The 17406-nt window shown below is 48.7% G+C and overlaps 2 protein-coding genes across 2 annotated transcripts in view; both read right to left on the bottom strand.

Moving 5' to 3' along the window:
- The window catches only part of LOC147668230 (uncharacterized), a gene marked incomplete at its 3' end in the record, with an annotated part of 104016 nt that extends 96068 nt beyond the window's left edge, over nt 1-7948 (bottom strand). Inside the window, 1 exon segment of the mRNA XM_086948685.1 lies at nt 7921-7948. Within this exon segment, the coding sequence (XP_086804811.1) occupies nt 7921-7948 (28 nt within the window).
- A 6596-nt stretch (nt 7949-14544) lies between these two features.
- LOC147668229 (small ribosomal subunit protein uS5) lies at nt 14545-15417 on the bottom strand. The gene has a single exon (XM_086948687.1). It carries the CDS (start codon nt 15406-15408, stop codon nt 14566-14568), a length of 843 nt encoding a protein of 280 aa, XP_086804813.1. The 5' UTR covers nt 15409-15417; the 3' UTR covers nt 14545-14565.
- Between the last annotated feature and the right edge of the window lie 1989 nt (nt 15418-17406).

The raw sequence follows: 17406 nt of genomic DNA, 5'->3' as shown, positions 1-17406 counted from the left end.
CAGTGGACAGGGACTCAGTGGACAGGGACTCAGGGGACAGGGACTCAGGGGACAGGGACTCAGTGGACAGGGACTCAGTGGACAGGGACTCAGTGGGCAGGGACTCAGGTGCAGGGACTCAGTGAACAGGGACTCAGTGGACAGGGACTCAGCTGGCAGGGATTCAGCTGGCAGGGACTCAGTGGATAGGGACTCAGTGGACTGGGACTCAGTGGACATGGACTCAGTGGGCAGGGACTCAGTGGAAAGGGACTCAGGGGACAGGGATTCAGGGGACAGGGACTCAGTCAACAGGGACTCAGTGGACAGGGACTCAGTGGACAGGGACTCTGGGGACAGGGACTCAAGGGACAGGAACTCAGTGGACAGGGACTCAGTGGACAGGGGCTCAGTGGACAGGGACTCAGTGGGCAGTGGCTCAGTGGACAGGGCCTCAGTGGACAGCGACTCAGTGGACAGGGACTCAGCTGGCAGGGACTCAGCTGGCAGAGACTCAGTGGGCAGGGACTCAGCTGGCAGGGGCTCAGCTGGCAGGGACTCAGCTGTCCGGGACTCAGTGGATAGGTACTCAGTGGACAGGGACTAAGCTGGCAGGGACTCAGTGGGCAGGGACTCAGTGGACAGGGACTCAGTGGACAGGGACTCAGTGGACAGGGACTCAGTGGACAGGGACTCAGCTGGCAGGGACTCAGTGGGCAGGGACTCAGAGGACAGGGACTCAGCTTGCAGGGATTCAGTGGACAGGGACTCAGTGGACAGGGACTCAGCTGGCAGGGACTCAGTGGACAGGGACTCAGTGGGCAGGGACTCAGTGGGCAGGGACTCAGCTGGAAGGGCCTCAGTGGGCAGGGACTCAGTGGACAGGGACTCAGCTGGCAGGGACTCACTGGACAGGGACTCAGTGGACAGGGACTCAGCTGGCAGGGACTCAGTGGGCAGGGACTCAGTGGACAGGGACTCACTGGACAGGGACTCAGTGGACTGGGACTAAGCTGGCAGGGACTCAGTGGACAGGGACTCAGTGGGCAGGGACTCAGTGGGCAGGGACTCTGGGAATAACATTGGGAGTTAGAAGTCTGTGAGACCCTCACTTTATGCACCCACTCCGGAAGAACAATCAACACAGCAAGCAGTGCCGGGGGCTTTGGAAGAGGCCACTGGAAGTCTTAGTAAAGTGCAAAATGTTCACCTCAGCGCTACCTTTAAACTGGATCTTGTGGCTATACATTGTGCTTAACTGTTTTTCGTGAAGTTATTGCAGCCACAATCAGAGTGTGTAGTAGAGCTGTGAAGAAAATAAGAGCTACTGCCAGCCACTTCAGCGGTCTTCATTTTATCGACTTCAGAAGGAATAGAAGACGAGACCATTGGTTAGGAGTTCTAAGTTTGTGTCCTGCAGTTTGCACACCATTCCTCATTGGCATTAATCCACTGAGCCATCCTCTGACCTGTCAGCCAAGGCTAGAGAAGGAGCTGTCCTGGAGCTACTGGGAGAATTCAGAAGGCATTGCTGCCTGTCACTCTCACCGGCTGCTGCCTGTCACTCTCACCGGCTGCTGCCGGTCACTCTCACCGGCTGCTGCCTGTCACTCTCACCGGCTTCTGCCGGTCACTCTCACCGGCTGCTGCCTGTCACTCTCACCGGCTGCTGCCTGTCACTCTCACCGGCTGCCAGTCACTCTCACCGGCTGCTGCCGGTCACTCTCACCGGCTGCTGCTGGTCACTCTCACCGGCTGCTGCCTGTCACTCTGCCCGGCAGCTGCCGGTCACTCTCACCGGCTGCTGCCTGTCACTCTCACCGGCTGCTGCCTGTCACTCTCACCGGCTGCTGCCTGTCACTCTCACCGGCTGCTGCTGGTCACTCTCACCGGCTGCTGCCTGTCACACTCACCGGCTGCTGTTGGTCACTCTCACCGGCTGCTGCCTGTCACTCTCACCGGCTTCTGCCGGTCACTCTCACAGGCTGCTGCCGGTCACTCTCACCGGCTGCTGCTGGTCACTCTCACCGGCTGCTGCCTGTCACTCTCACCGGCAGCTGCCGGTCACTCTCACCGGCTGCTGCCTGTCACTCTCACCGGCTGCTGCCGGTCACTCTCACCGGCTGCTGCCTGTCACTCTCACCGGCTGCTGCTGGTCACTCTCACCGGCTGCTGCCTGTCACACTCACCGGCTGCTGTCGGTCACTCTCACCGGCTGCTGCCTGTCACTCTCACCGGCTGCTGCCGGTCACTCTCCCCGGCTGCTGCCTGTCACTCTCACCGGCTGCTGCCGGACACTCTCACCTGCAGCTGCCGGTCACTCTCACCGGCTGCTGCCTGTCACTCTCACCGGCTGCTGCCGGTCACTCTCACCGGCTGCTGCCTGTCACTCTCACCGGCTGCTGCCTGTCACTCTCACCGGCTGCTGCCGGTCACTCTCACCGGCTGCTGCCTGTCACTCTCACCGGCTGCTGCCGGTCACTCTCACCGGCTGCTGCCTGTCACTCTCACCGGCTGCTGCCGGTCACTCTCACCGGCTGCTGCCGGTCACTCTCACCGGCTGCTGCCGGTCACTCTCACTGGCTTCTGCCTGTCACTCTCACCGGCTGCTGTTGGTCACTCTCACCGGCTGCTGCCGGTCACTCTCACCGGCTGCTGCCTGTCACTCTAACCGGCTGCTGCCGGTCACTCTCACCGGCTGCTGCCTGTCACTCTCACCGGGTGCTGCCTGTCACTCTCACCGGCTGCTGCCTGTCACTCTCACTGGCTGCTGCCTGTCACTCTCACCGGCTGCTGCCTGTCACTCTCTCCGGCTGCTGCCGGTCACTCTCACTGGCTGCTGCCTGTCACTCTCACCGGCTGCTGCCGGTCACTCTCACCGGCTGCTGCCGGTCACTCTCACTGGCTTCTGCCTGTCACTCTCACCGGCTGCTGTTGGTCACTCTCACCGGCTGCTGCCGGTCACTCTCACCGGCTGCTGCCTGTCACTCTAACCGGCTGCTGCCGGTCACTCTCACCGGCTGCTGCCTGTCACTCTCACCGGGTGCTGCCTGTCACTCTCACCGGCTGCTGCCTGTCACTCTCACTGGCTGCTGCCTGTCACTCTCACCGGCTGCTGCCTGTCACTCTCTCCGGCTGCTGCTGGTCACTCTCACCGGCTGCTGCCTGTCACTCTCACCGGCTGCTGCCGGTCACTCTCACCGGCTGCTGCCTGTCACTCTCACCGGCTGCTGCCTGTCACTGTCACCGGCTGCTGCTGGTTACTCTCACCGGCTGCTGCTTGTCACTCTCACTGGCTGCTGCCTGTCACTCTCACCGGCTGCTGCCTGTCACTCTCTCCGGCTGCTGCTTTACAGATCTGGGTCCGGCTACTATCAGATTTCATGAAAAAAGCATCGCACCCTTTTCTGGGGTGTTTTCTCCATAGATCAAAAGATCATTCAATTATGTGAAGTATACTGCCTAACTTTTACATATTGTTTTCAAGTTTAAAATGTCATTCCTTTTTTATTTTAATGATTATAATTTTACAGACCGGCGCGTTTTTCTTTAAGGTTTCTACCATTTAATATTCTGAAGCTTTTATATTATTTCAAATGTCCTTCCCTAGATTCATTTTGGATTGAAAAGAAGCAACCTTTCCCCAGGACCCGAACAATAATGTCCATGAATTGAAATGTGTTATTACCAGTCCAGAAATATTCTCTTAATAATTAAAACTATTCGCATTCCAAAAATATGCATGAACATTCAACATGCCTCCTGCCAATTACTTAAGGATTACAAATCTCCTTTTTTATTTTACAGTATTCTAAGCTCAAACTCGACCCGATGGTATTTGAGGGCTTTACATGAGCACCAGTTCCACTGCACAATGAAACAGGAAGATTGTGGGTATGAAGAAACCGTTTGCAATTCTCAAATTGCGATTTTTAGAGAATCGCAAAATGCAATGTATGTAGGATTTGCTAAAAATTATGCGAATCCTCCATCCCCTAGATGCATCATTGTAACATTTTGCGATTTCCTAATTGCAAAAATTAAGGAATCGCAATTAAGAAATTGCAAAATGCAATGCATCAAAAAATTGCAAAGTATTTTGCGATTCAGTAAATTTCCTTAATTGCGATTCACAAATTGCCCATAGGAATCAATGGGAAGGCATTCACATTTTGCGAATTTCAATTTGCGATTCGCAAAATGTGAATGCAATTTCAAGGGTGCAGGGGGGGTTCAAAGAACCAGTCCCTGCACCCCTGAAATTGAACTGTAAGTGCAATTTACACACACACATGACCCAAGGACATGTGTGTGTGTAAATTAAAACTTTCAAATATGCAACTAGTGCATGTTTGAAAGTTTTAAGTAAATTAGCATGAAGTTCAACTTCATGCTAATTTACCCCTTCCAAATTGCGAATTCGCAATTCTAAAGTAATCATGCATTGCATTTAAGAAATCGCAAAATTGCGATTTCTTAAATGCAATCGCAATTTAAGAAATCGCAATAAAATTGCGATTTCTTAAATAGCGAAAATAGCAAAATGCTTCATGCATCCCAAAAACGGGATTTGCATTCGCAAACGGACGAATTTTGCGATTCGCACCGTTTGCGAATGCAAAAAACCCTTGATGCATCTAGGCAGAAATTCCTTATTTGCGAATCACAAATTGAAATTCGCAAATAAGGAATACCTTTCCATTCATTCCTATGCCCTAGGAGGCCCATAGGAATGAATGGGGAGACATTCTCAATTTGTGATTACCAATTAGAGAATCGCAAATTGAGAATGCAATTTCAAGGTTGTAAGGGTGCCAAAAGGACACCCTGTTGCACCCCATGTGCCGAACATACATGCCCTTAGGGCATGTATGTGTGCCTCATTTGCACACATACATATTTCAGGGGTGCAACAGGGTGTCCTTTTGGTACCCCTGAAATATGTATGTGTGCACATGTGGCGCACATACATGCACCTAAGGGCATGTATGTGCGGCACATGGCACTTTGAAAAATGCCAAAAAAAGTGCATTTTTTAAACAAATTGCAAATTACTCCCAACTTGAAGTTGGTGGTAATTTGCGATTCCTTAAGGCCAAATCGCACTTTTTCTGTGCTTCCTACATTGCATTTAAGGAATAGCAATTTGCGATTCCTTTAATGCAGTCGCAAAATAGGGAATCACAAATTTTGTGATTCCTTATTTTGCTAGTTTTTTTTCATACATTGCACACAGCAAAATTGCAATCGCATTTCAGCATTTGTGATCACAATTTAGCTTGACACATATGCCCCTAAGTGATTTGCCCAAAATCACAGGATGTTGAACCAACGCCAAGACATGAACCCTGTTCCCAGTTCCAAAGTCGGCAGCCCTGGCTGTTATGCCACATCCCCTACCTACCCCTACCCCCCAACTCCTTTCTACAGACCATTTACATAGGTCAACTCTTTGTCAGGCATTATTGAGATTCAGTTTGAGAAAGCTCCATTCCAGAGAGGTATGTCCTAATCCCAGGTCCCGGTCCGCGACGGGCTGGGACCTGGGGCCATAGACCCTGCCCATTCTCTGGTGTACTCCCCAGCCCAACTTCTCGCACATCCTGCTGTCTCCTCTCCCTCCCCTTCTGTACTGTTTCGTCTTGACTCGCTTGGCATTCACGCCCCTCGTCCTTCCTGCCCACTCTCTTCTACCTGTCGCCTCATCTCTTCCTCCACTGATCCTCCTCTCGTTACCCGCGCCTCACCTGTCCCTCTGGCATCCTCTGCTTACCTGCTCAATACCTGGTCCGCTGTCAAGCATCAGACGGAACTCTTTAATCTTTTGAACTCGGACTCCCCAGACTATTTATTCCTCACTGAAACCTGGTTCTCCACTGATTCCCTCCCGGATCTCCTGGCCATTCTCCCTGACTCCTACTATGCCCTCCGAGCAGACCGCCCGGCCGGCAAGGCGGGTGGCGGTGTTGCAATGATCATCCGCTCCACGTTGAAATTTCAACTTCTCGCTCACCCCCTATACCTAACGTGGACTACTTGGTGGCCCGTTCGCTCAATCTCTCTGCACCTCTTACCGTCGTTCTCATGTACCGTCCACCCCAATCCATGCCTTTATTTGTTGCGGCTCTACAGGATCTTGTGGCCACACTGGTGGTAAACAACTCTTCGGTTATCCTGCTTGGCGATTTTAACTTCTGGCCAGGTGACCCTAGGAAAGACTTGGCTTCCAAAGACTTTTCTGCCACCCTCCAAAGTCTGAACCTTACATCCCACATTTTGGCTCCCACCCATGCCCAGGGCCATATCCTGGACCAACTTTGGTCACTACGCTGCGACGTCTCACCCCCTTCTATACTCCCTTGCATCTGGTCCGACCACGCCATGATTTCATTTCGCATTCACTCGGCTTCCACCGACAAGCTACCTCCACCCACAAATATACTGGCTCGCAGTTGGAATCAAACTGACCTTAACTCTCTCTCGCTTTCCCTGGCTTCTTCAGTTCCAGATCTTACTGACCTCTCCTTGGATTCGCAAACAGATGCTATTAGCATCCGGCTCTCCTCTTCCTGCGATCAGGTCGCCACGTTTAAGAAGGTCAAATCTGTTCGCCCCTATGATGCGCATAAATGGTTCACCAACGAGCTCAAAGATCTCAAACTTGATCTTAGGAGGTTGGAGCGTCATTGAAGACGGAACTACTGTCCTAATCTTCGTGCCGAATACAAACTTCTCCTAAACGACTATAAAAGAGCGATCCTTGTGGCCAAAACCAAATACTTCACCGAGAGAGTTGCCTTATCTGCCAACAAATCCCGAGAAATGTTCTCCCTGGTTCACAACCTGGCTACCTCCGACCGCACCAGTACCAGTACAGTTCCATCTCAGACCCTCTGTTCTTCACTCAATGACTACTTCATTGATAAAATCACTAACATCAAGGCCAATATCCCCACGGTACTCCAACCTGGCCTCTCATGTTCCCTCCCCCTCCCTTCCTCCTCTTTGGATCAGTTTCCTCCCATCTCCACGGACCGGTTCCTCAACCTGCTCACAAAAGTCACGTCCGGATCTCCGGCGGACTGTGCTCCTGCGCGGATCCTTAAAACTCTTTTCACTAGTTGTTCTGCCGCCCCTCTTGCCCTTCTTAATGCCTCCTTAGCTCTAGGCTCTGTTCCTTCGTCTTTTAAATCTGCTATTGTTCTCCCCATTCTGAAAAAATCTGGTCTGGACCCCTCCCTCCCTTCTAATTTTAGGCCTATCTCCCTTCTCCCTTACCTGGGTAAGATTCTTGAAAGCCATGTTACATCTTGCCTGTCCAACTACATTGAGGAGAACCACCTCTTGGCCTCCCATCAGGCGGGCTTTCGCCCAGGCCATTCCACGGAGTCAGTGGTCATGGCGGTCCTGGACGAACTCAAAGGGAAAGCTGACATCAATCTCCCTCAGGCCCTGGTCCTCCTCGATTTGTCTGCTGCGTTTGACACGGTCGATCATTCCATTCTTCTCGACCGTGTCAGCGCAGCGGGCATCCGGGGCGCTGCCTTCTCTTGGCTTGCGTCCTTTCTTCAGGGCAGGTCCCAAGCGGTTCACCTCTCGGGCTTCTCCGCTCCTCCCCGTTCGGTCACCTGTGGGGTTCCCCAAGGCTCCTCCCTTTCCCCTCTTCTCTTTAACCTTTATATTTACCCCCTCATCGCCTCTCTTCTCGAGCTGGGGGTCTCTGTGTATAACTACGCGGACGACCTCCAGCTCGTCTTCGATCTGTCTTCCCCTTCTGTCTCTCTTCCTAAGTTTTGTTCCACTTTAGTCTTTATATCTGAATGGATGAGCATTAATCACTTGAAGCTCAATCCGGACAAGACGGAGCTTGTCCTCACGGGTGGTCCCTCTAACCCCTGCTCCCCGGTTCATTGGCCCCTTCTTTTGGCTCCCCCACCTCACCGGTCTCTTCTGTTCGGACCTTGGGCATTAAGGTCAGCCACGACCTTACTATGCATGCCCAAGTCAGCTCAGTAGTATCCTCCTGTTTTCTGTTTCTCCGCCTCATTCAGAAAATCTCTCGCTATTTCTCTACGGAGGCCCTCAAAACCATAGTCATGGCCCTCATCACCTCCCGCTTCGATTATGGGAATGGCCTGTACGTGGGCATACCAGCCTACGAAACCCGCCGTCTTCAGGCCATTCAAAACCAGGCTGCCCGCCTCATTCTTCGTCTTCCCAAATCCTCCCACATCACTCCCGCACTAAAGTCCCTTCATTGGCTTCCTGTCCACTTCAGATCTTTCTTTAAATTGGCTTGTGTGACCTTTCGCGCTCACACCCACTCAGCTCCCCTCTTTATCGGATCTCTCATTTCCCCTCACGTCCCCAGTCGCACTCTCCGCTCCTCCTCTCTCTCCCTTCTCCATGTTCCCTGCTTTCGTAAATCCAGAATGGGAGGCACCCGATTCTCGGTTCTGGCCCCCCGGTTCTGGAATAGCCTTCCTTTGTCCATCCGCTCATCCCTATTTACACTCACTTCCGCAAAGCCCTTAAAACTTTTCTGTTCTCCCAGGCCTTCCCCTGCTAGTTTTCCCGAGTCCCCTCTGTGAGTCTGGTCTAACCCTCAGCGCCAGGAAGCCGCTTGGCCGCAGTGCGCTTAATCAAGTTCTTTTTTTCATTTCATTTCATAGTACATATGACATTTCAGGCTATTTCATTCAGTCATTGAAAGTCTAGCTCATAAAAGTTATCAACTCATTTCCTAGTGTCTAAGTGAATGAATTATAGAGTGAGTCTGACTGCGAGTCACAGTGAATGGCTTGGATTCTCAGTCATACTGTATCATTCATACGTTCTCACCCAGTCTGCCTTCTTACGTCACAGGCTCTAACCTTTACTCGCATGCGCAGACATGATCACACATACAGACGCTATCTCACAGCACACTCATACTCGGACACACCCATACACAGACAACATTTAAAAAGTTGTCTTTTGCTTACCTTATTTCCTGCATGGGTCCGGTTTGGGCATCTGCTCTTTTCTGCTTCCGGTGCTGGAGGACACCGAAACCTCTCACCTGCGCATGTGGGCGCAGGTATCAGGGTTCACCTTGCTTGTTCACCCACCCTTTCCCAACTCTGTGATGAGTTGGGAAAGGGTGGGGTGACAGGATGATTGACGTGTGGCCACGAGCAATGCAGGTCTAAAGCCTGCAGCGCCCATGGATACCTTTATCAGTGATGCCTCAGTACGTCACATACAGGGGAGTCTCTGAGGCTTGCCAGGGCCCTAAGACAAGGGATGAGATTTCTCCAGCCCTGGTGGTTGGCACAGACACCTTTGTGCGCCTGCGCCAGCCTCAAGCAGAAACTGGTGCTGGACGGCGAAGCTCACCATTTTTCTTTTGTTATACCAAGAGTGAATAATGGATTGTTACTCACTCTTGGCATTACAGAAAGAAATGGGCAAGGGGGCGTAGTGCGGATCACCACTGCACTCCGGTGGGGAAAAAAGGGCCATCATGGCCTCCGCAGGTTTCAGTGAGGCCTAAGTAAAAGAGGAGAGGCCTTCCGGAAAATGTTCCCTGGCTGTGCAGTGCAGTCATGCACACCTTTGCATTGTGCCACACCACCAACAAGATTGCAAACCATGGCTGCGGCACAACACAATGCAAATGTGTGCTTTATCTGAGTAAAGCATTTACCTTTACGGGATCATATAAGGAAAAGAGAAGCCCGTTTTGCATTGTTGGCTTTGTCTTGGAAGACTCTTGTATGTGTGATCACTTTTTCAACACAATACAAAGGTGTACTTCTCCCGAATATTTGTTTACCCCACCGGAACAGCCTGAATAACCGAGGAGCCAAGTATATATTGTAGTCTCTGTTTTGAAGCATTCTTGCACGTATTGATTAAACAATATCTTATTGAAGGTCCTAAGATTCCACGGTTTTTAGTAGTGTGCCTACAGGGTGCGAGTCGCCCTCCCATAAAAGACATGAAGCAAGTTGTTGTCGTTCACCGCGCAGTCTTTTATCGAAACTTAAAGCAGTGTCATTAATCCTTTATTCATCTTGGATTATTAATCCTTTATTCCTCTTGATTAAGGTAAATCTTTAAAAAATACTTTGCTTATCAATGCCACAGCATACAAATAAATCTGAAAGTTGTACATTGTCATTATATTTACAATCCACTCTCCAAGGGGCCTTTTGCTTAACCTTCGGGCTGTGCCAGCAGGCCACAACCAAGATAGCCTGCTCTCCTTAAGTTGACCGCCCTCCGGTCAACGGAGCCGCAGGTAAATAATGTGCCTCCACTTGAGACAACCACACCGGGGTATACCCCCTTCAATGTTATAAACATACACCAAGGCATCTTGGGTAGGGGAGGAGAGGTCAAGGACCACCAGCAGGTCAGTCCCCCCTCTCCCGCCAGCCCAGAGCCCTACAATGACTGCTTGCCCTTTCCAAGGGGCAGCCAGTACATACCAAAAAGGAAGTCCACACCCTTTTCTTGCCTGGGACCCCGCCATTCTCTTCCTTGTTGCAGGGATGGGTGGGTGGGTAATTCTTTTGCTGGTCTGCTGCCGCCGGAGCTGTTGGGAGAGGACAAAGAGGGTTGGTTCTGCCTCCCCCGAGGTTTTATACCTTCGGGGGAGGGAAGGTCGACCCTGCCTTCCTGACGACTCTGGGCTCCCGTGATAGGCTCACTTGGACATGCCTTACTGGCTCCTCCCTGTCCTGTTGCTGCCTCGAGGACGTCTCTGCTGGCTCCCGCCCCGGATGCCCCCTAAGGTCACCACGCCCCTAGGAGCGGGTGGCGCCATCAGGAACTTTAGTCAGGCGACGTTTGTCCTGATGAGATCTGAAAATAACTATGGGTCAAAATATTGACATTCCCTCCCTAAGTTTCTTTCAAAAAATGTATGATTCGCCAGGAAATACCATATAAGAACAGACAGGATCCTCGCTTATGTTTGCTTGATATAAAATCATATGCAACCTTGGGATCTGTTCAGTTTCTTGTTATATATATATATATATATATATATATATATATATATATATATATATATATATATATATATATATATATATATATAAAACCTACTGGCGGTTGCCAGTAGGTAGTTATAGTTAGGATTATCTTCAATAGGGAAATCGCAACATTCTATTGGGAATAACTTTGGCGCCGGTTGAGGAATCTGCCTGAAATTTTCGTCAAATTTGCCTCGCGGCGCTCCGGTCCTTCCCTGAAAGTTTGGGGGGGATTCGTCTAGCGGGGGCTGGGAAAAAAGGGGGTCCCAAAACGTGTTTTCCCCATGATAATTTCCATAGGGCGGTCGACCTCACTTTTAGCCCGAACGGCTGAATGGATTTCCACCAAACTTGGCAAAATTGTAGGGACTGGTAGCCCGATGTGCCTTTGCTATGTCTCAAGATATGTGCTCCAGTGGATTTTGAGTAATTTAGGTTCAAAAAAATATATATATCTATAAGCGGCCCCGGTACGCGCACCGGGCGCTAACCAGCGCGCTACGCGAGTTTGCGCGCGGAAACCTGATTGACTCTCGGGTGTCTGTCAACATTCCAAACAGTCCGGAGCGGCCGCCATCTTGTGTCTCGGTAGGATAGAGACACAAGAGGTGGCAAAAACAAAGAGGGGAATGACCAAAAGGGGGCAGGATAGACCCCCCCTGACCCCCTAGGTTTGATGTGGGGGCCATAAAAGGGCCCCGCGGGGCAAAAAAAAATATAATTTTTTTTTCGATTTGCACGGGGGGAGCGCCGGTACGCGCACCGGGGAGCGTACCATGGGGGAAAAAGAATGACAGAGTTTTTTAAAATTGTAGCCTTTTTTATAAATTGGAGGTAGTTCTGAAAAGAACTGTTTTTTTCTTCTTTTTGGTGTTTAATATTTTTTTTATTGTTCTTTTGAACATTTTTTACTTTTCTTGCCTTTTCTGAACAGTTTTATATTTTTTTTGTATTTTTTATGGGGAGAAACAAAAAACAGGGAATTATAAACGACTCAACTGGAGCAAAAAAAAACAGGAAAAAAATTAGGGTTTCTTCGGACACTTGTGGTTATCACCAGCAATGTTGATGAGGGTAATACTCTTCTCACCATAAGTAATAGTTTTGCCACAATATATGCAAATGAACTTGAAATCACCAAACTTAGTTTGGATGTTTGGAACCATTTGATTTTCTTCTGGACCCGATGGAGTAGGTTCTTTGGTTGTTGAGGTGCTGGCAGACGATTGTGGAAGGTTTCTGCACAGTTCTCTCACCTCTGCTGCAGAATAGTTATTGGGGTGCAATCGTTGCATGTGCCGAATCATTGTGTGATTCCCAAATGAATATTTTTTTGCAGGGTTCCCCCTGGATAGTACAGCGCCACAGATGAGACAAGTCATCTTTGCAGCGTTTACCTTCTTTGCATCCCTTGGGATTTAAAAAAACTCCCATATAAAGTGCACCTTTGGTTTATATGGGGCATTGTCTTAAGGCAGGAAATGCCTTCTCTGCCTTCTCTCCTCCTCCTCCTCCTCTTCTTCTTGACCACCAATGTGATGTTGTGGTGGTCCTTGTGGTGGTGGTGGTGCAGATGCTCCAGCTGCTGCTGCTACTGTAGCCATTTTAAAGTACAAAATATTAGTCACAGATCTCTAAACAGGTCTTCCTCAGTCAAAGGACAAAGTCAGAATAAGGAAAAAAGGTGGGGGCTTTCATCATTTGGAAAACAAAACTGTCCTGAACCAATGAAAAGTGTTATTTTCAGGTCACATGACCCGGGCTTTTATCATTTGGAAACCAAAACTGTTCTGCACCAATAAAAAGTGTTATTTTTAGGTCACATGACCCGACGCGCTTACCCTACGCGCCCCCGGGCGCGCCGCGGGGCGCGTCACGTAAGCGCGTCGGATGCTTACATTGCGCGATCGTATGCGCTCGAGTGCTTCCGGGTGCGTATACGCTGTGCGTATCACGCGGACGCGGCTACGCGATACGTCACGATGATGTTTTCGTTCGCTGCAATAGCGCTAACGGGACGCTCACCGGTACGCGCCCCGGGGCGCGCCGGAAAACTGTGTTTTCCGGTGCGCTTACCGGGACTCGCACCGGGAGCGCTCCAGGGCAAAAAAAATAAAAAATACATAAAGAAAATAGTATTACATAAATAAATAATAAATAAACAATATTGGATTCATTATAAAAAATATTAAATTTCATAGGTTTGAGGCCCTATATATAGTTAGGAATTAGCATTTAAAAAACCTATGAAATTCACCGAAAAAAACATAGGTTTCACACCAGTTATAGTTAGCTGGACATTTTACTGACATAAAACCATTGAAATTCCAACGTTATAGTTAGTTGGACTCACTATAACAAGCGCGCCTGCAATGCACTGCTGATGACGTCACATATTACATCACTCATGACATCGTCAGTGACATCACTCATGACATCACTTATGACACCATCCTTGTGACAGAGTGACAGACCTCCTTTCAGTGTAATATAACCCTTGAAACACATATTCAAAAATAGAAACTAACATTTTCAAAAAAATGGAGATACCCATATCAGTTACAACAACCAATTCAGTAATTCCACCATCTATATACACATCCACTCATTCACCAACAGTTCTATATAGTCACTCATACATATACTCACTCATCATATGTAGTGATACACCTATACATCCTGTTACACACCGACAGTCATCCAAAAGTTACTCACACACATACTCACACATGCAAATATACTATTGAACATCCATTTATTTGCATATACAACTATACACACACTACCACCTTACTTCTAAGGAAACTTACACATACTTACTCTCTTAAACAATCACTTATAGAAACACATACTCATTTAAAAAGGAACTCTTACAATCTCTTACTCTCACATCTACTCACTTATATACATCAATACTCACATACACTACATTAAAATATATGTGGTTACTAATAAAGACAATAGTGAGACAGTCATTCACTCACTAACACACACATATACACACTCATCCACCCATACAGTCCTGCACATATGCTGTCTTCAAAACGCATACAAACAGTGAGTCAGTCACCAACCCATGCAGCCTCTTATACACAAAGTGAAACACTGATACATATATTTCAATATTTAAAAGTTACTCGCTAATATATGTATTCACTAAAATACACTTAATAAGGCAGTTAACCAATCATTTTTTTTTAAAACCATCCATTTACACACTTATTTGACCATTTATTCTTCCATCAACCTTTACAAATATATATATGAAACATATTAATTTTTCAGAAAGACACACATTCACTGGCTAGTGTTATCAGTGATGTCATGAGTGATGTCACTGACGATGTCATGAGTGTTGTAATATGTGACGTCATCAGCAGTGCATTGCAGGCGCGCTTGTTATAGTGAGTCCAACTAACTATAACGTTGGAATTTCAATGGTTTATGTCAGTAAAATTTCCAGGTAACTATAACTGGTGGGAAACCTATGGTTTTTTCAGTGAATTTAATAGGTTTTTTTTTTTTTAACAGTTCCAACTACTTTATTTTCCAGCAGAACATGTTATGTGGGGGTTGCGCCAGGAACAGCTGCTGCTTGGGAGTTCTGCACAGACACTCTGGTGTGGGTCTTGGCCAAGTGATCGGTGTATTCCTGGTATGGAGACTTGGTAAAGACTGTCTCCTTCCAGAGATCTGGGGTCAAGTAGCTGTAGGTCTTTGAGATCGCATCAAAGGTGGCCTTTGCAAAGTTGCCCAGCGTGGCTGTGCAGCCCCTAGCTGAGGTGTAACAGTCATCGATACCAGCCATCATCAGCAGCTTCTTGGGGACCGGCGCAGACACAATGCCAGTACCGCGGGGTGCAGGAATCAAACGCACAAGAACAGAACCACAGCGCCCAGTCACCTTACAAGGCACTGTATGGGGTTTGCCAATCTTATTACCCCAGTAACCTCGCCGCACAGGTACAATGGACAACTTGGCAAGAATGATAGCCCCACGAATAGCAGTAGCAACCTCCTTGGAGCACTTCACGCCCAGCCCAACATGGCCATTGTAGTCTCCGATGGCAACAAAAGCCTTGAACCTGGTCCGCTGCCCGGCTCTGGTCTGCTTCTGGACAGGCATGATCTTCAGAACCTCATCCTTCAGAGAAGAGGCCAGGAAGAAGTCTATGATCTCGGACTCCTTGATTGGAAGAGAAAAAAGATAGATCTCCTCCAGAGACTTGATCTTCATGTCCTTGACCAGCCGACCTAGTTTAGTCACCGGCACCCACTCTTTCTCATCTGCCTTCCCGCGGGCCCCGCGGCCTCGTCCGCGACCCCGTCCTCTTCCACGGCCGCGGCCCCTGCCGCCAAAGCCGCCTCGGAAGCCTCCCCTGTTTTCACCGGCGTTGTCCGCCATTTGGTGATATTTAATAGGTTTTTTAAAAGCTAATTCCTAACTATAACTGGTGTGAAACCTATGGTTTTTTCAGTTTTCAGTGAATATATATATGTATACTAGCAGCCCGTCCCGACGTTGTCCGGGTATGAATTGCTGCCGGCCAGTAGTATATTGTTTTGTAGGATTTCGTTTTGATAGCATTTCTTATCTGTGACAGGCCTGTAAAATGCTCCAATTCACAGTGCTCTGCTGATGCACTTAAGAGTGCGTGTTCAGTAGTGTGTGAACTCGAGTTTCCCTTCTTTATTTTTCCTTGCAATATTATATAGCGCGAACTCGACAACATGGCATGAGCACAATTTACATTACAGAAGAACACATTCATTTGTGGTAGGCATGGGGAGACAAAGCGATTTGCCTGGAATCACAGGATGTTGAGCTGATGCCGAGATTCGAATGTAGCTCCCCAGCTCTAAAGTTCGCAATTCTAGAACTTTTGGCGGGAGGTGTGTCTAAAAGTGTATGTCGGTGCTGGCCATCACTCAGAGAGACCTGTGCATTTTTCAAATGGGTGGTGAAAAAATATGAGTATGCTGCTGGAGATGTGGGCCGCCATGCCACCAATTACTTACCGGGGGAGGGTAAACACCCATTTTTCCGCAACTTTCTTTCCGCATACCATCACTCCGCATACTTTCATTACGAAAGTACCATAACTCCTCAATGCCATCATAACGCATGGCATTACATTTTATATGCTTTTGCTACGCATACATTTACAACGAAATTCGTTGTAAATGCATGAATGATACAAGCATGTTTTTTTAATGTGTGGATAAGGTAAGTATGGGTATAGGGGTATATGTTTTGGGGTACTGAGATATATGTTTTGGGGTGTTTGGGTATTTCAAGGGTTCAGATATAGTTTTGGGTTATGGGGTACAGGGGTAGTTGTAGGGTTTAGGGATAGGTAGGGGTTTTGGGGTACAGGGGTATTTTAAGGGTTCAGGGCTAGATTTGGGTTTTGGGGGACAGAGTTATTTTTAGGGTTCAGGGCTAGGTTTGGGTTTTGGGGTACAGGGTATTTTAGGGTTCAGGGGTAGGTTTGGGTTTTGGGGTACAGGGTTATTTTTAGGGTACAGGGCTAGGTTTGGGTTTTGGGGTACAGGGGTATTTTTAGGGTTCAGGGCTAGGTTTGGGTTTGGGGTACAAGGGGAGTTTAAGGGTTCAGGGCTAGGTTTGGGGTACAGGGGTATTTTAGGGTTCAGGCGTAGGTTTGGGTTTTGGGTTACAGTGGTATTTTTAGGGTTCAGGGCTAGGTTTGAGTTTTGGCGTACAGGGGTATTTTTAGGGTTCAGGGGGAGGTTTGGGTTTTGACGTACAGGGGTATTTATAGGATTCAGGGCTAGGTTTAGGTTTTGGGGTACAGGGTATATTTCTAGGGTTAAGATGGGTTAGTGTTTAAGAGTGTTGGGGTATTTTAAGGAGTACGGGTGGGTTATGATTATGGGGTGCAGGGGTATGTAAAGGGAGCAGGGTGGAATTCGTTTTAAGGGTGTAAAGGGTAATAAAATAAAATAATAAATAAAAATAATATAAATAATGCAATTTAACCCCTTGTGTGCTCGTGACTGAACCGTTCAGTCATGAGCCTCGGGTGGGCTGTGCTGGTCACGGCACGGTTCCGTCACGGCCCGCTCGCCGCGCCTGCGCGGCGGCGAATTCCCGCCTGCGCTGGACATTCCATTAGGCTGGCGGGCCGTGACGGAACCGTTCTGTCACAAGCACAGCCCACCCGAGATACGTGATGGAACGGTTCCGTCACGAGCATGGGAGCGCCGCGCCGCTCCCCATCCCCCTTAGCACTTCGGCGGAATAGCCGCCGCAGTGAAGGGGTTAAAAGAATAAGGGCCAGATGTAGGTAATCTCGATTTACCTAGTCTTAAATACCGAATCATACCGAATCGGTATTTAAGAGTAGGTAAATGGGATGTAGGTAATTTCACTTTTGAAATT

This window comes from Lissotriton vulgaris, unplaced genomic scaffold (genome assembly GCF_964263255.1).
Source record: "Lissotriton vulgaris unplaced genomic scaffold, aLisVul1.2 SCAFFOLD_864, whole genome shotgun sequence".
Lineage (NCBI taxonomy): Eukaryota > Metazoa > Chordata > Amphibia > Caudata > Salamandridae > Lissotriton > Lissotriton vulgaris.
The sequence above is the reverse complement of the archived record's forward strand: the minus strand, read 5'-3'. Positions and strand labels throughout refer to the sequence as shown.